Below are 19,498 nucleotides of genomic sequence, written 5' to 3' on the forward strand. Positions count from 1 at the left end.
CTATTTCAGCAAGTATAATATTTTTTTCCCCAGTGTTTCTAACCTTTTACATTTCTTTCAAAATTAAAATTAATCTAGACCAACATTGTCTATTGCAGGCTAATTTCTAATTCTATAGCCTGGAAAAACCCTAAACTTGGTGGAGAGAAGTTGAAAAAGCTCAATAACTGAAAAGTGCAAGGTGATTAACTGGGAAAACAGGTGGAAGTGCAAGACGTAGGAATGTTGGTCAGAGATTGTGACTGGGGAGTTGAGTGAACCAGAGGAGACAAGGAAGGAAAAGCTTAGTGGAAGGACACCAGAAAGCTCAAAAGAACAAAAAGGCTTAATCAAAGGAAGCAAAGGTTTCAGGAAAAAATGATGACTTGAACAAAACAGAAAGAGAAGAGAAGACTCAAAATACTATTTAAGTGACAGAAATGAAAGGAAAAAAAAAAAAAGACAAGTAAAATATATAGCCACGTGGTGGGTTTTGTTGTTTGTTTGGTTGTTTCGGTTTTTTTAATAAAGTTTGTTTTATTTAACTTTTGACTCTTTGATTTACTGGAGGTTCAGCTGGTTTTAGCTAAAATAGTTACAGATTTCCCCTTTCTTTTCCATCCTCTGGACAAGAAAAAAAATCCCTCAACATTTTCTAGAAAGATACACATACACACATACGCACATAAAACGCATCTAGGCATCTAGGAAACAGCCTCAAGCTGCACCAGGGGAAGTTTAGGTTGGATATTAGGAAAAACTTCTTCATCAAAAGGGTAGTCATGCATTGGAACAGGCTGCCCAGGGAAGTGGTTGAGTCTCCATCCCTAGAGGCATTTAAAAGACGGGTAGGCATGGTGCTTAAGGACATGGTTTAGTGGTGGACTTGGCAGTGCTAGGTTAATGGTTGGACTCGATGATCTTTATGGTCTTTTCCAACCTTAACGATTCTATGATTCTATAATTTAAAAAGGTGATAAGGATAGTGGGCCAAAATGGTTACACTCGGAAATATTGAATTTATGTAAGAAATTAATTCTCGTGAACATATCATAACATGAAATTCAGGAGAAGTGTAATGCAGTATGACACGCAGTATGGGGAAACTATCCAAAGTCCTAAGAAAGCATTTTCCTCTGAAGAAAGATTGCTGCCATCAGTGATGCAAACTAGATGATCTAGCATCTATCAAATCACACAGGAATTAGTTTTAATCAAATAGACTTTTTGAGACTCTAAAAGGAGAGAATTAGGATGTCTCTCCACTGTCACTCTTGGCATCTAGAAAATGACTCTGTTTATCCTGTCAATCACTTCTCCTGGCACAGAAGGGGCAGCAAAACACATAAAACCAACACAGTAATTGCGTATTATCTGGGAAGCTGCACCCAAATTCCCCAATGAGTGCTTCCCTCTCAACTGCCACCTTCAGCACTTTTAAGAGAAACTTTAACTCACAGCTGGGCATTTACTGATGTTCCATTCTCAGACTGTCCTGGTAACTTTCCCTTATAAAAATGACTGACAGCCTTACCTAGAGTGGGATTTCCTACCTTTTATGCTTACTTTATTTATTTTTCAGCCCTGTTTTTGCTGGCTCCACTGGATACTTATACAGTCAACATAAACTGAGCCCACCCAATTGGTATGGGTCCCTGCCAAAAGACAACATGCTAGTTTCTTAGATTGACTGGTAGAAAAATGGTGTGGGGAAGTAGAAGAGCATGTACAGACATGATATAAATGTAGGAATTAAGGCATGAAATACAAATGCTAATCAGACCTTTTCCACTTCTGTACTGTAATACTTCATGAAGATGGCTTCTTCACCAAGGGGTGAGACATTTGAACTCTATAGCTAACAGATCAGATATCAAAAGCACCTTAATTCTCACCTGATTCCTTTCCTGGTTTCATAGCTCTGTCAAGATACTTCAATTGCAATTCACAAAGACTCCAAATTCAGTATAATTCAAATCTATCCCACTCTAAGTAATTTTTGGAAATCTGACTTCGATCTATTTATAACTCATATCCCATTTATGAATAACATTTAGCAATAATACTACCCTTGTACAATCCTTTGCACTTCTTTTCCTTTCGCTTAGGTGTCAAGACTATGTAGCACCATGGGTACCTCTGTCAGTCGATACTACTATAATCACATCAAATAATTATAAAGTAAAACCAAAAAAGAATGCAAAATGGATAAACTCAATGCAGATTCTCTTTTAAATGAACGAAGCCTGTGAAATGCACTGTAGCAGGATATAATTTTGGTAAGTCCTTCAAAGATTTTAAGAAAGGATCAGTATCTATCCTAGCTAAAATAAAAGCAAAGCAGTAAGTCGTCATAATTAGGATAGGTCAGGATACGCTTTCCACAACACAAATGTAACTCTGCTTTGCTTCTCCCTGCTGGAAGAGAAAGTTCTCTTCCTTATACAGCTTCCCCTATACGCAGACTGGCTGAAAATCTGCATCAACAGAAACCACATACACAAATAGATGAAACAAGAGGGTTTTCTTTAGTTTTGTCTCCTCCCCTCAAACTAACGGTTAATGGAAAACACTAGTAAAAACTGGTACAACAAAAGTTGTACTTCCACTTGTAAGAACTGATTGGTACTGTCACTATGTGCCATGTAGTAATGAATAGTTCATCAGACAAGTCTGAAACTCCTGCTTCCTCTCTTCATCTTCTCAGTGAAGAGAAAAAAGGATGACAGCTTGAGCAGTCACTCTAAACCAGAACCTGAGACTCTCCAAGAACTCTTCTCAGAGAATTCAAGAAAAGTTTCATACATTTCTTTTCTCAGGGGAAGTGGACCAATGGCCATAACTATAGGCAGGACACAGAAATGGATGTTTAGAAGGAGACCTGTCCATAAACCTTTCGAAAATATGTCATTCTTCAGCTAATGCACTGAAAACTACATGTTTGGTGTCAACCTGTTGCTCAGTCAAATCACAGTGAGTTCCTCAGGTAAGGAAGAGTATCAGTTTCTATTGACCAGTGTTTAGAAGACAGACGTGGGATTGAAGAAGAACCTGGAATATCTACAAACTCTTCTAAGGAAACAGGAAAATAGGTGAATTGAGGGGTAAATCCAAACTGCCAAGGAACTACCCTGGCAGAACAAAGTCAAGATTAAGGTTGCCCAGGAAACCACAAAAAGTGCCAAAATCTTCGGGTAAGAACTTCATAGAGGCCCTGTAAACTCAGATGTCACTATAGTCAGAGTCTAGATTTTCCAATTCTTTTCTTTAGGGAACTATGTTGATTAAAATGGTCTGAATTTCCATCAGGCATGACAATGGATTTGTGAATAGAAGAGTTATGCCAAAGTCTGTATCAGCTAAGGCAGTATAACTTCAGGACCTCTTTAAATGCCTCCTTTTTGTTAGCGATGTCACGGAACCAGCTTACTTTCTAAACGATAATCTTCACGTTATTTCCATCGGAAAAGATGAGAGATGAGTCCATTTGACTTTAGCATTGTGTTATACTATTTTTTATACTGGTCTGAAGGAGAATCAGGTAAGCAGGAACAAGAACAATTGAAGCAGCCTTAGTGCTTTGAAATGCAATCATTGGCAACCTCATGCAACAGGCTACTAGGTGACAAAGCACACCAGTAGATAATAATCTGTGATTGCATCCTCACTGCGAATTCCACCAACAGACCACAAACCCTTAAGTTTTGATATTGTTATACAGCCATTTCTGCTGACTTTCAAGAAACTACTTCTTTACACAGACAACAGGCCCCTTACATACAGCAAGAATGTAATACTTCTGAAATGGTTTCTCTCTTTATAGGTCTGCATAATTGTTTTCATATTTTAAATTGTAAAAGTTTGATTGGTATGTGATACATAGAGGCTTGAATGCCTGATGTAGATAGTTATTTGTCATCTCTACCAGTAAGCCTTTCTAGTTATTTTTACTAAGGCAATTGCATAAAATCAGGATGACAGTGATGTTTAAATAAGTGCCTAAAATACAGCTGGATGAAAAATCTGAGACCACATTTAATTCTCAAAAGTAACTACAAATCCAGACCTGGGGCACAGTCTGTGATAGGATGGCTTTCGGGGGGTTCTGAAAGCTCGTTTTTCACCCAGACCACATCAGTATTCCAGGTGAAATAATGCCATAAAAAGGATCCCCCAGGTACCATTATCAGACAGCCCTGCTGCACCTTGGGGCAAGAACGGTATCATGGTTGGAAGTCCTTCAGCACCAAAGCCAGCACATAGTGAAACTACAGTATCAGGGAATTTACAGTATGTATTACAGGTTAGCTCACATAATGAGGGGAAAATGCTCAGGACTTCACCTTCTACTACACAAAGGCTTTTGCATGTACTGTGTCCACTACTCATTCTTAAGAATGAAGCAATGAACTTCTTACCTTGCATCGTTGTTTTTGTGGGTTCTGAAAACAGAGGAATGAGCAGGAGGTAGATGAGGTAGACAAAGGAGAGCCCATTGTAACGGAAAGCACAGGCTGCAATGAGAGAAAAGGAAAAGAACATATTGTTTAATCAGCCTGGGATAATAAAATTCAATAGCACAAACATTTCCCATTTGAGTTTACTATTCACCTTACCAACTTTTCACCATTTATTTAAACCATTTCCACGCAAGTATTCAAGTTTATGCCTAAAATAAATAATAAAATTAATTACAGTTCTGAAGTATTTTCACAGTAATATATAATTTAAGTGTAGCACAAAAGATGCATCCAAGCTACAAAGACTTTGTCCAGAATAATGGACAAGTTAGTTGTTATTTAAACTTTTTACTTTCTTCATAAACTCATTAAACCATTCCCCACAAAAATACATAGGGATGCATAAATCGATAGTAATGGGCTCTGTTTAAGAAGTTACATACAAGTTCCTTGTATTACAATTAAGGATTATCAGTAAATAATGAAGAAAAATTATGAAGTATATTCAGATTCCAAATGACAGCATGCCTGAAAATCACAAGTTAACCTTAAAATAGCAATGTCTTTAAATCATTACCGAGGTCTTTGAATTTTACTATCACCCATCTGTTTGCTCTTACAAAGTTGTTCTAGTGAAAGACTGTGAACTACAAATGAAAAAGGGCTTCACAGAAACTGATGTTATACAAGTTTTTCTAAAAAATGGAACTACTCTGCTAACTTTGCCTAATATTTCCTTTTCTATTTTAAAAATTTAGTGTATATGTATTTTCCTGAAAATATCCAGGTCAGCAGGCCATTACAACAAGCAGCAATATTGCTACGACCAAGGCGCATCTTTTCAAAGAATGTCGTGTATATTCTGTGCTGAAAGAAGCCTATATGGACTTCCATACAGAAAGGATAAAAAAAAAAAAAACAAAAAAATGGGAAAGTAATCTGTAATTCCATTGTGCAGCAGATGTTGAAATATTATGAGACCTACCACATTCAACCATTCCCATGAGATAAGACAACTGCAGAGGAGTCAGGAGATGAATCAACCTCCACGTTTATTTACTCATGGAACGTAACTAGTATCAATTAAGTCTTCTGAGCTATATCCAAACCAACTTGGTTTTGGAGGACAGATACAGCCTTAGTCCTGCACAAACATGTATTCCAAAAGAAAACAAGTTTCTCCAGTCACCAATTCATGAAATTTCATGGAGACTACACCGGAAATGAGTCAACAACTTAAGCATTAATTGGTCCTCATCCTCATCACATCTGTCCATTTTAGTTAAAAATACAAAACTGAGAAGTCTTTCTATTAATAAACAAATCCATACAATAGCTACAATTTTTATTTTCCAAACTAACCAATGTTTTGAACCACCAACTCAATTTCCTTAACAGCCCTGATAGAAAGACTCCAGATTTATGCTCAATGTCTGCAGCTTAGCCAAGGAAAGTGTGAACTTTATAGGTAAGTCTGGTAAGAAGGAACGACAAGCATCATCTATACTCTACTTCTAAACTGACATGATTCTGACACCAGCCTTCAAAAAAATCTGTCAAGGACTATGAAATCCATCAAAACTTGATAGAAGGTTTTTCAGAGTGAAATCCAGAATGCTTAAGAGCAGCTTCTCATTCATGTGTAAGAATTTAAACTCAGATTGCTCCTGTTACTGACTACTTAATCTCCCTTTATATCTACAGCCTTTAAAGGCCGCACGAAGACTTACACCTACACTTGTAACTAAGAAAAACTGGAAGATAAAGTAAGTAGGACCTATCCCACTCGGAATTTTGTAAGCAATTATTAGAGCTTTAAAGTGAATGCACTTCAGAAGAGGGAGTCAGCCCTGCTATTATGCGCCTACTCTCAGGGTGCTCTGCAGAGGAGCACAGGATGTGCTATGGCCATTAGTGGCCTTCTTGGTATGAATGGCAAAGAGGACACTCCTGAGATCAGGACAAATCCATAAATCAACCATTTTGCAACTTTAATTTGGGGTGGAAAGAAGTTCTTTTGCATTCATAGAAAAAGGTATGATAGTAGTTCAAGGCTGATCTAAAGCCTGAAGGCTTTTCCATGGGTATTCAAGGAGAAGGATCAATGTTCTCAGTCATTCCGGTAGCAGAATAATAGCATTAGCAGATACTACTATTATCCAGTTATTACAAGGACTGTGTCAATCAGCTTTTAATCATGTTAAACAGCTTACTTAATTTCAGTGTAATATTATACACATTTTCTTCTTTCTTCAGAATTGAACTTATTACACTTCTTGTAGATCACCTAGCACTCAGTTTTCTCAGTACAAAGATAGAAAACAGCAACTGCGCGCTTCAGATACCCTCCTTTATTAGCCGTATGTCAATGAATGCCTTGCTAACAACTCCATGTCAAATATTTAGAACTTCTATTTATATTGAAGTGTCCTCCAGCAAACTAGTATCCTTGGCTAGACATTGCCTGGAAAACCTACGTTTATTTAAGCAGTTGCAAGAGCACCAGCAATATATTTCTCAGAATTAATAAATTAAAACCCCCAAAACTTAGATGCAACATTTTTAAGTTCAGTCCATTCACTATTTCTATATCGTGTTTCTTTATCTCCATTCATCTAGTACATTTTGCTGAAGAGATCAGTGCCTTTCCAAGCTAATGTGCCAGAGCAAAGAGCCATGATTGAACACATTTTTAGCAAGATAAAAGATTAGAAAACAGCAGCTGCGCTGTATGTGCATATTTACACTGCAACATTATTTGTCAAATATATGTATTCCTAAGTTCTGATACTCAAAACTACCTAGAACAAGTTGCTGGGCATAAAATCAGCTTCAGTTTGTCACTGAGACAACAAAGGATGATCCAAAAAAGCAAACGAACCCACCCTCTGCACTCCCTCTGGCATTCACAAAGGTCTCCTTTTGCAAAGGCAGCTGTACGCAGATGTCCATCACAGTGGAAAGTCCCGTTTGAGGTCAATGAAATTCCATCAACAGAAAAAGCACCTACACAAATGAATTTCTTGGCAATCCAGATGGCATAGAAATTTCTGGATATTTGGGTTATGTTCGTCAGTTTGTGCTATCAGTTCTGTATCAAAATTAATGTAATTTTAGCATTTTAGGCTTGTTACCTCTTCTCGAAATTGTCTAATCGATTAGCGAAATTAATTTCAGAGGAATAATTCTTGAACTATATTTACCACAGAATTTACTGCTTTCTATTTCTAGACCCGAGGAGACTGTGTTCTCAAAAGCTTTTTTTCTCTGCAACTACATAAACTGGACTATTAACAGAGATTACTTCTCCATACAAACCTTCCCTTATATATTTCTTTCACATAAAGTGCCCTGCAGAAATATAAAAATATTTTGAAGACATTTGGTAAAAAGAAATATCTACTAAGCTGAAAATGTTAATTTTACTAGTATCCAGGAAACCCTTCAGTTTCTTAGTATCAGAAGTATGTGTTTGCCTAAAACAGACACTGAACAAAAAGCTCAAATAGGTAAATATACCACACATGCAAAGTCCATATACACTTTCTTCTTGTCAGTCTTTTTTTTAAACCACATTTCTCACCATGTTTTCTAACAGCCTCAAGTAACAAAACTCCAGAAATGTGATTTTAATCTCTGAAGTTCTGCTACTGTTCAGAGTCCAATTATAGCATTAATACGCAATTGTGAAAAGACACAAGAAACAGAGCTATTGATATACAGCGACTCGATGATCTTAAGGGTCTTTTCCAACCTTAACGATTCTATGATTCTATATTAGTATATTAGAAGCCAACTTAGGGTTTTTTTATAATTAGCTGAAGTACTTTAGTGCACCTTCCCTCGAGTGGCAAGAAAAGAGCGCTTTATAACATATAAGATTGACTTCATTCATGAGTAATTATTCGAAATATTTCTGTTTTAACCAATAGAGTGCTAAAAAAATACTACCTTTAAAGACAGGATCAGAATGTCATCTAAGACAAAGTTATGATAATTTCATAGATCTTAATGCCATACCAGTCAGAAAGAAACATACAGTGAAAAAAATAACAGGCAGATGTATAAAATTTTCACAAAAGACTGACATGGGGAGGTGATAGTGCCCCTGTACTCGGCACTGGTGGAGGCCGCACCTCGAGTACTGTGTTCAGTTTTGGGCCCCTCACTCCAAGAAGGACATCGAGGTGCTGGAGCGCGTCCAAAGGGCAACGAAGCTGGTGAAGGATCTAGAGAACAAGTCTTATGAGGAGCAGCTGAGGCAACTGGGGTTGTTTAGTCTGGAGAAGAGGAGGCTGAGGGGAGACCTTATTGCTCTCTACAACTGCCTGAAAGGAGGTTGTAGCGAGGTGGGGGTCGGTCTCTTCTCCCTAGTAACAAGTGATAGGACGAGAGGAAATGGCCTCAAGTTGCACCAGGGGAGGTTTAGGTTGGATATTAGGAAAAACTTCTTCACCGAAAGGGTAGTCAGGCTCTGGAACAGTCTGGCCAGGGAAGTGGTTGAGTCTCCATCCCTGGAGGTATTTAAAAGAAGGGTAGACGTGGTGCTCAAGGACATGGTTTAGTGGTGGACTTGGCAGTGCTACGTTAACGGTTGGAGTCGATGATCTTAAGGGTCTTTTCCAACCCTAATGATTCTATGATTCTATGCAAGTTATTTGTAGCAAAAAATGATAGCTGTAGAATATTTCATCTTTCTGGCATCCAGTCATTTGTTCAAACAAATGAAAAATTACAGTCACAGATAACTGATGTTATTCTCTTTCACCATGTCTGTAAATGTATTCATAATTCACTAATCCTGCTACATGTAATACATATCTTAAAAAAAAAATATGCACAAAGAAAAAATCTATAAAGCCTGCTCTGCTGACTCTGGGACTAATAGAGAACAGAAATCAGCTCTGAACACTTAAATCTTGCAATGAAGAACACATTTTAAAATATTTTTACAAAATTTGTTAGGAAGTGAGTGTAATGACTACCTCATACAGGTAAAACTGCTCAGGTAAGAGGATTCATTTTATTATAATGCAAAATCTTTCCTATTATGGTACAATGACTAGAGCAAATAGTTGTGTATAAAGTCTTAAAAAAAGTCCCCAATTCTGAGTAGTATTATTAACATAACGACCCACAATTTCTATTAGATAAAAGTATCAGAATATGTTAGGTTTAAGAAAAACTCCTTAGACAGCCTTATAGAAGAACTGAGTTCTTTTCTTCTCTTCTTGAAATTAAGAATTGACATTACACCTGGGAACTTATAGATTGCTAATATTTTAAGGGCTGCTTGTATATTTCTTAGCATAGTCAATAAAAACAGTCAATATTTCAGCACTAAAAGAGGACATTCATTATTGTATGTTGCTTTTTTCTAATTAAAAAAAAAATTTGAAATGTGCATTTCACTAAGATTTCACAAAGTCATTGTCTAAAATTCTGTGAAAAGCACATACTCTTAAGTGAGATACCTTTCAAAATTATATTTCCTTTTCCTTAATTAGACAATACACTTTTAAACACCCCAGACTTTTTTTTTTTTTTTAAAAAAAAAAAAGGGAGTCCCTCACAGTCCACAATTTAAGGCTTGTTAAGGAACACAGATGATGCTTGCTCAAACTATTTTACTTTGAACCATATCTTTAATGCAGAATTAGAAAAAAAATAATTTTTCAAGCTTTTATTACAATACAGTTGAAAAATTTAATTCATTCTTAAGATAGGTATGTACAGTACGCACCATACAAAATTAAAAAGGAATCTTAAAAAACCCGGAAAATCATAAATCACTTGACATCATGTAACCTTGTCCTTCTAGATTTTATTTTTCATTATTATATGATAGCCAAGAAGAATACTTTTGAACTTGAAGAAATCTACTACTGCTTCTTAGATTCACCACCAAGTTTCTACATGCAGATACTGGGTTTTTCCAACATCAGAATTCTAGCAGCTGCTACATGTTATTATTTCACATTTATACCAACAGTTCTTTCCTTTCTTCTACTTAGAGAGGATAATTTGCATAGAATTTGTATTTTACCTGTTGAATAAGAAATATTGGAGGGCAAAGTGGGTGGCAATAGAGGAATTTGCATTGAGCTTGATCTTGGAAAGGAGAGGAAAAAAATGGCCTCATAAAAGATATGTTTAGTTATATTCTACAAAAATTTTAAAAGGTATTTAATTCAGAAGTGGAAACTACCTGCTCGAAAAAAATCAGCCTTTAAGAGTGCAGGCATAGTACCAAAATGCTACTGACTTCTCATTTGTAAGCTAGAATTATGTCAAAAGCCACGACAGCAGAAAATATGAAGGACAGGTGAAGATGGAATTAGCCATCCACTATTTCTGAATTTATTTTACTAAAAAGGCACTGTCATTAATGTTAACAGAATAATGTATTGTTTGTTATACCCTTTTCTGTTCAAGAACTATGTAAAAACAGTTTTTTCCACGTATCTCTACTGTAGGTTTGAGAATATTATACATCATTCTTAGTGTTATCCTCTCCAGACTAATGTGTTCATGCTAATGTGTGCATTAGCATGAGAAGGAATTGATTCAGCCAACTACAATGAAGTCATGCGTCTACTACCTTCATCATGATATTGCATAGTGTTTGCATCCTGTTTTAATAATCTTGCAGCTGTGAAGTTGTTAAGAAAGCTATGCAAGGATATTCTTCAGGATTGCTACCTTTGGACTAAAATTTGCTTTAAACATTCATGCTTATTTTTCCAGTGACAAAAAAAACATTCAGTGAAAATATTCATTGGAAAAAGTGCTGCTGAAAAAATGTCTAACCGTGAGTAGGCAAGGGTTGTTGGCTGAAAGACAGAGCTGATGCTGTTCATACATTCTTATACCCAGCTGATCTGAAATAAATCTCTGAAAGCAAAGGACCAAAAAACAAAAGGGAAAGGGAATCAGCAGCTGACTGATCTGTGAAACTACAAGTGTCCAGCTCTTAAAGCTGGAGAACTCAACACCAGATTCCGGTCTCTAATGCTATAATTTTTGATGGCTATCCCATGGTTAATATCAAATTTTCTACCAGTTACATCCTCAGAATTCTGAAAACACCCAATTAACACCTAATTCAGATGACTAAAACAGGCTACAGAAGACAGCCTTCGCTACTAGGTAACATCTGAACGAGACATTGGTATGCACCAAGATGAAAAGCTTCTGGCACAAAAGACCAGTCTCAGAAGTCAGAGTAAAACAACTGCTAAAGCAAATAGATCTCCTCTCCAAACCAAAGTGCTCTACAAGACCATCCATGAATGTGCACCATGAATGGTCAACTCTTCCAGGACGATATACAGTTAAGATTCCTCTTATTAATAAGGCACTGTCCTAATGACATGATTATTAGGTCTTTCCACTTGTGCTGCCCTCCGGTAAGACATTTATCAGCCAGTTCCCACATTCTTTAGAATATTCAAAATTGGGGGATTTTTTTTTTTTATTCCTTATTTTTTTACTGGACACGAAAAGCTGCCTAACCAAGGCAAGTAGGTCCTGTATTAGGCCATATAGACTCACCCTTCACAGGACTAGATTTGCACTAGAAAGTCAGCCGATAAGAACAAAAGTACACAAGAAACTATCAATCAATCAGTGGTGTTTCTAAAAGCATTAGTACTAAATTCAGTTACCCTCCCATATAGGCAAAGGCATTACAGAATCAGTGACAGAGCAGGAGCTAACCCACCCACAGCAATAAAGGGAATATCCCCTCCCCACCCCGCAAAATACATACTCCACCTCTAACTTAAAAAATATTGCCTTGTAGTGGCACTCCACCACAAAACCTCCAGAAGACCTTTCTTTTCATTGTCCAGTGCAACCAGCTCAAGAGATGCAAAAACATAAGCCACTGCAGTTTCTCCTTATGTATATACATTCCCATATGCCAAGGCAATCCATCTCACAGTTGCAAACATAAACACAGCTTTCCTTGCTGACAAAGCAATAACAATTCAGAAGTTTTGAACAATATTTTAAACTGTGGTAAAGAGGACTATATGGACTATACAAGAGCTCAGTAAGGAACACATGTAAATGTCAAAAGAGGTAAGGTGAGTGTAAATCTTACTAAGCGTCTGTCGACTTCCCACTTTTGCCTGACATGGCCATGACTGATCAAATGCAGGAAAAATAATAAAACAAGTAGATTAAAAATAATTAAGTTTGTTGTGATAAGAAATGTGTGTTACCCGTTTCTGAAGAAGAAAGGAAAGTTGTATTACTTCTACAAATTGCTATTTTTTTTATATCTTCTAACACTTCTTCACATTTCAAATTTCTGTTTCAGAAGTACAAAATTTGTTTCAGAAATTTTTCCTCCAAGATTCTTTACAGTAACAAGGAAACAACTGCCATTCGTTGCAAAATTAGATATGCTGTAAACAACCTATTTTTAAGAATAAAACTCTAAAAGTGACCAAAAATCTCCCTCTTCAAGAACTGTACCTTCTAATATTGACAAGTATCTGATAGGCATAATGGCCAGCAAACTTTAGCTATATGTGAACTTTATTTTTTCTTACCGAGATTCGGAAGAAGGGGTTAAATCCTGGCACAGTTTTGCTCTCACTCACTTCTGAGTAATTCCACTTAAAATAATGTTCATGACAGATGAGGTTGGAATTATACACTGCTGTGCAAGACAGTTAAGTGAAATGCATGTAATCATCCTTTTAGAGCAAATTAATGGTTATAGCCTACGGTGTGCAGCGCGGAACCACACAGAACTGTGTTAGCTCAGGACAAGTTACCTCCTGCATCAACCAACATTCCTTCCTTCCACATTAAACAGCTCTGGTGATAATGCTGTGCCAACGTACACCACTCCCCACCCTGCCTTGAGCCAACATTTCAACATGGTGCTGCTTTGTGCAGCATCATGTATCTAGCGTGGGCTACACCCAGACAGAAAACTTTTTTTCTTTTGGAAAAAAAACATGAATGTTTTGATAAACAGATAAATATTATGCATTTGGTTCATGTCAGCACTTCTACAATGACATTTTTTCACTGGTCAATGCTCATCAGCAGAGATGATTGCTGGACAGTGAACACTTTTCAAAGAGTTTTTGGGGTTGGTTTTTTTTTTTGCTTTGACTGTTTCCCCCCTTTCCTCTCTTTCTCAGAGCAGCAGTTTCAGTAAGCTTTCTCTCCACCAGAAACCATCTGGAACCAATTTTAGCTTTGTGGCAACTATTGTCTGGGAATTGAGTGCAGAGAGAGGAGAAAGCAAAACACCTTGTTCGCCTCTTTCAGCTCTTAGGTACAGAAGCTATGCTTCCCAACTGTCTTTTGCATGAAAAAAAATGAACAAAAGACCTCAGGTGTGAACATACCACAATCATCACCGTACTCCGAATAATGTATTTTAAAGGAGCATCTACTCTCACAAGCAAATCCAATGTCAATATGCTTTATTGACATGACTAAGTATACAGGTATTTTCAAACTAAAAAACATGATGGACACCATCATCAATAAGTTTTCCCATTAGAAAGATCTACTTAACATTTAACTTATTTCAAGCTCAGTGGCAGATTGGAACTAAAGTAAGGCTTTCTACTGTCTCTTACATTGCCTTCAGGTTTTGACATTTTACATTGTGTTGGTAATCCCTTACTTACTAGTCAATTTGAGACAAGGTTGGGTTTTTTTTGGTTGGGGGAGTTGATTTATGATGTTTTGACACTTCTTTACATATATACCTTTCAGTTCCAGTCTCCTCTCTCACAGTGATTAAAATTCATTGCAGGCACACTCTTCACACTCTTTCCCTTCTCTCCCTCATCTCATACAATTAACACATGCCAAAGTAAGCTCTACTCAGAAAACAGTGGTCCTAACCTCTGTCCAAAAAAAAAAAAAAAAAAAAAAATGCAGTTTGCAATGAGTCTCCCTTTTTTACATAAGAAAAATAGATGGCAAATCTGAGATCTGTGTTGTCCTCAGGCTTTATGATCAGAACAGCATGCCAGCCACCAAAATAGTGAGCACTCAACTTCCTGAGCTCATTTCACTGAAGTCACAGCACTTCGCACTATGCAGATATTTGTTCATTGGCGTGGGAAGAGGAAGAAGACATCGTTGTATTCCTCCGCCAAGGCAGCTGCCTGTGGAAGGGAGACTCCGTGTTCTCATCCCTGCTCCAGAAACAGCTCAGCCATTTTATCCGCTGCCTTTTATAATGTCAAAAACCATGAGCTTATCTTCTGTCTCAAAGCTTCCCATCCTCTCTCTAGGAAAGTAAATGGGAGCTAAAGAAATCACTCTGCTCCTCCTTCATTTTCATGGGATGAGAAAAGCATGTTCCTTGCCCCCTGGACATCCGGAGAGAGCAGTCCGGTTGTGCTGTTACAGTTGCATAACCCTGTCAAGACTCAAACTAAAAATAACAGCAAACGCAGAACACAGATGATGACCAAACGTCACACAACACTACTGCTAAACACAACATCAACCAAGGACAGATGTGGAGACACTTCTGTGACACAGAGATCTCCAGAAGCAGAACGGGACCAAGACCTTCATTTACAGCCGCTAAGAAGCTATCAGACACCAGAACAGCTACTCAGCCAAATTCCTCCAGCAATTAGAAGTGAAAATTTTGGCATATGTTACCAATCCCCCACTCATCGTCTTTTAAAACACATAAATCGCCATAAATCAGTTGACATAAGATGCAGAAAGAACCAAGTGATTTTTTTTTGCCAGCTGTTGCTTACACTGACACCAGTCCTAAAAAACCCTGAGTCAGATGAAGGACGCGGCAAAAAAAAACTAACCCAGACAAATGCCTCTGAGGAATATAAACATGACTAAACATCAGAGAGGTGTTAAAACACTAAGAAATATGAGCATCATTAGTGAAGTTACAAATATGAATGCAGTGTTTAAAACGCTGCCATTATTTATTCCAGTAGAGGAAAGGATAGATAAACTTCCTTTCTTGGTCCATCACTGAAAAAAGGGCTCAGAGGGTTGCAACTGCAAGCTATAAATCTGGGTGATGAAGGAGCACTTCAGACAGTGCTACAAAGCCGCAGTGTTTACCAAAGGAAACAGAATTTTAAAAATAGTTATCTCCAGGATATCTGTCAATTGCGTAAAGCAGATGCAAGCCCCTCATTCTTGCAGTGTCACTATTCCAAACTGATGTTTCTTGTACAAAATGATAAATCATGTTTTGTTTGAAGAATTGTGCATTTCTTTCTCTCCTTAAAATATGCTAAGTAATTTTCTCTTATTGTGAAGAAGTTAAGTTTCAATCTACTATAGGAATCTACTCATGAATGCCACGAATTGCCTTGCAAACAATTTCTCACAACTAGGAACCAGGAAAGGACCCTGGAGAACACAAAGAATCGCAGAATCCAGGGAGACGTTGGGAGACTTTGCAACTGCAAATCTGGTTTCATCAGTAAGATTGCTTTTTCTGGAGAAGTAGTACTTAAATCCATCTGACTCTCAATGAAATTTCACATGCACATGACCACAGTCTCTGCAAGCCAGAGTCCTTCTGTGACAGATGCATTTTATTATGGGTTTCAAATGCAACGCTTACCTAGCATTGAGTAAAAAACATCTATCAGAAGTCCTACCACTGAAACAGGACCATGGCCTTGTACAGTTTTCAAACAGAAAGATAGAGTGCATATAGTCATTTAAGAAAAGATAAAAGAACATCTTCATTGTGCATTTATTCTGAGTAGAAATATTCCCCAGAAAGAACAAGGCACATATATTAACACTGCATCTGTTTCTATGCACATCATTCAAGACACTTTCTCTGTCCCCAAAGTGTTGCAGTCTATGGTACTCAGTTCAGGTTGCCAGATGCTGGTATTTGTGGGAGGCCTTCTTTCACATATAGATTTTCTATTACACAGCATCTGTAGCAATATTTTCTTCCCCCAGACCTTTGATAAGCTCCCAGGCAAATTTTAAGCACAAGACTGGAAATTCAAAATGATTTAGTACCTCTTTCATGTTTATATAACAAACCATTGTGTCCTTGTCCAAGAATATTTGAATGTGGGAAGTTAAGAAGAAGTTTAACTTGAAGAAAACTTCCCACGCAGTTAGTAATTCTAATCTGTTTATATCTAGGCTCAATATAAAGTCTGACTACGTATTTCTTTGGAGTCAAGCCACTGTCCTAAGGATACCCAATGATATTATGCAGTATCCCATCAGCATAAAAAGTAAAGCAGTCGCATCCCACCAAGGAAATTAGGGTTCTGGGTTCACCATCACATAACTTCTAGTGCTCTCAACGCAGCCAATCACAAAGTAAAGGATTGTTTGTTGCAGGGGAAGAAAGAGGTAATAAAAACTTTTCATCATTAGGTACGTTCTAAACACATGAAGACTGGTACAAATAAAGTCAAGGGTCATAACATGAATCTTCATTCTCAAAATGCAATAGTGTACATTTCTCACTTAAAAAAAGCCCCAAACAAAACAAAAACCAACCAAACAAAAACCCCAGCGTCTCTTTAATTGGGCAAGATCTCAAATTTGGAGAAATGAGTTCACTGAGAATCTCAAAAGATCCACTTCTTGAGAAAGAGCCAAAGTATACATCCTGGAGGATTAAAACTAAGTGAAGGACACATTAAATTTGATTTAAACATGTCCTGAAAATTTAAGAAAGATACAAACACCAAGCTGTCTTTCAAGAAAAAAAAAAAAAAAAAAAAGTGGTTTTCTTCACCATCTCTGCAGCGAAGCCAATGATCCCTCACTGATAAGGGTTCCATATACAGTGAAGATATTGTCTTTACAGTAGTAAAGACTTACATAATCCTTATAACTTTATTTATGAGCACTTCCATTAGTGTAAGTTTTTATCTGGTCAAGAAAGTATTTTTGTCAGTAAACTGACAAAATTTATACCAGCTGAGAACATAAACCATGGATTTCAAAGTGATCTTTATGAGTAAACTGACCAGAATTAGTCTTGAATGAAGTTTGTAGCTCCAGCAAAGAAATGTACCAGAATAAGTAAAATGTTGGGGTTTGTTCACAGCGGATTCCCTTCATTAACAGCTAGATCAATGTACAACAGCCAGTTTGTCAAGAGTATTATTATTTGTCACTCCAGAAAAATAACTAACTTCATGCTTTACCACACTGCATTAAGTGATGGAAGTGGGAAGATGAAGCTGCAGAAAGAAAAACAGCAGCCACTTACGAGCTTGTTGTTCTACTAATGTGTTATTGGGTCAAAAGAGGAAAGATTATTTACCACAGAGGCAAGAGAAGGTTCTTCCAATAAGTAGAAGTAGTAGTAATAATAATTATTAAAAGGATTCATTGAAATAAATTAGTTGTTGAGTTTTTTTTAAACCAAGAAAAATGAAAACTATTTTTCAGTTTGAAAAGGGGAAAATGCCTGAAATACTTATGGTGTGGAAGCTGCAGCTGTGGAACTTTTTCCTGCTTTATCCATTCATATGAGATTCCCCCTCACCGCAATTAACTATCCACTTATAAAGCAATTCAAGGGGGCATTATAGTTCATTTTGAATATTCAGTGTTCCCACATAATTTTATTGTTTTTTGCCACTGCACAATTTTGAGAACTAAATTGTTTTGAATCTAAAACTCCCAAGTTATTTCATTGTAGCTACAAGAAAACATAGCCATCAAAGAAGAAGAAAAAAGTACAACTGCCTTCTCAGCTCTTTGATTAGAATAAAAGCATACCAGCAGCAAAATTCACATAACTCTCCATCATATCAGCTGCTAGCATAAAATAATTTAGGACTCTGATACTAACATACATTAAAGAAAGCTAGAGTTAGTGTGATTTCATAACCAGCAAGAGATTGTCAGCATAACTACAAGCATTTATCCTTTGTTTAGGGCATCGTGATCTACTCATAAAAATACCGCTCTTCTATAAATAATAGAATATGCCATCACTGCCCCCAGAGTTCTACCAATTCAGAAGATGCTCAGGATTCCAATTTTGGAACAGTTCTAGGAAAATCCCATCCGACTTCGTTCCCCAGTAAATGCTCTGAGGTAAGGATTTTAAGATGACTGCTACAAACCACCCAGAAAACATTCTCACCCATTTTCAGCTTGTATTTTTCTACCTGTAGAAAGTGGGAAAATATTCTGTAGTATGTTGGATGCACATGCATCCATTTCCATAGTGTCTATATGTTATCTATCATATCAGGAAAAAAGTCTTCTTTTGCACTAGAAGACAAGGAGGTGTGAGGATATTTTCGCTTCAACGGTTAAGCCGAAATGAAATTAGTATCTTATATACCTGAGGAAACACATCTTCCCATTGCTCTGAAAAACCCAAATGACTAGATACTGACAAACACTCTGAAAGTGAATTTCAGGGGTAACACATGTAGAGGAACAGTTCAAGATGAGAAAAAAAGGCAGAGACTGACAACACGCCAGAAGACACCAAGTCAGTAAAGGACATAAAATATGTCCGCTGTTAAGTGAGTGTGATGCCAAGTTTGGTATCCAGTCTCAAAGACTTCTTCCCTTTACAATCCAGTTTATCAGTGACTGAAGGGTTATTAGGACAGTGCAGTGCCTAGCCACAGTCCACTGGAAAATGCTTCAATTTCCATTTAATCTCCAACTTGAATCAAAGAGGAGAAGCAGAGCAGCTGTGACTGACAGCCACTATCTTGATGTCATACAATCAAAGTTGAAGGATGAATACCCAGCCCCCAGCTACACAGGCATGCTTTGCCATCAACAGCACAAGACAAATTTGTACCCCACTTGGACTTGACCGTTGTGGAGTCATCGTCCCACCTTGGGGCCTGTTGAACTTTACCAGCTATTAAAGCAGCCCTTTGCTGTGCCCCAGCCAAGAGCTGTTTGTGAAGGCATCAGCTCCCAGACGCTGCTGCCTCCACACTGAGCAAATCCCTAGTAGCACGGTACATGGGGCTCCTGGCACCAATATTCCTCCTCTTCAGCGGCTGCCACAAGATTATTTAACAGCTAAGATGGTTTGCTGGCATGGAAACAGCGGCACT

The 19,498-nt window shown here is 37.4% G+C and overlaps 1 protein-coding gene across 4 annotated transcripts in view; it reads right to left on the reverse strand.

Annotated features, from left to right (window-relative positions):
• The window catches only part of PIEZO2 (piezo type mechanosensitive ion channel component 2), a 483,849-nt gene that overhangs the window by 258,062 nt on the left and 206,289 nt on the right, over positions 1 to 19,498 (reverse strand). For all 4 annotated transcript variants that reach the window (XM_087756833.1, XM_087756825.1, XM_087756843.1 and 1 more), the window contains one exon: positions 4,398 to 4,493. In XM_087756833.1, coding sequence (XP_087612959.1) covers positions 4,398 to 4,493 — 96 coding nt within the window. The remainder of the gene's footprint in view (positions 1 to 4,397; positions 4,494 to 19,498) is intronic.

Source organism: Nipponia nippon, unplaced genomic scaffold, assembly GCF_047370975.1.
Source record: "Nipponia nippon isolate SJK-2023a ecotype South Korea unplaced genomic scaffold, ASM4737097v1 scaffold_1, whole genome shotgun sequence".
Lineage (NCBI taxonomy): Eukaryota > Metazoa > Chordata > Aves > Pelecaniformes > Threskiornithidae > Nipponia > Nipponia nippon.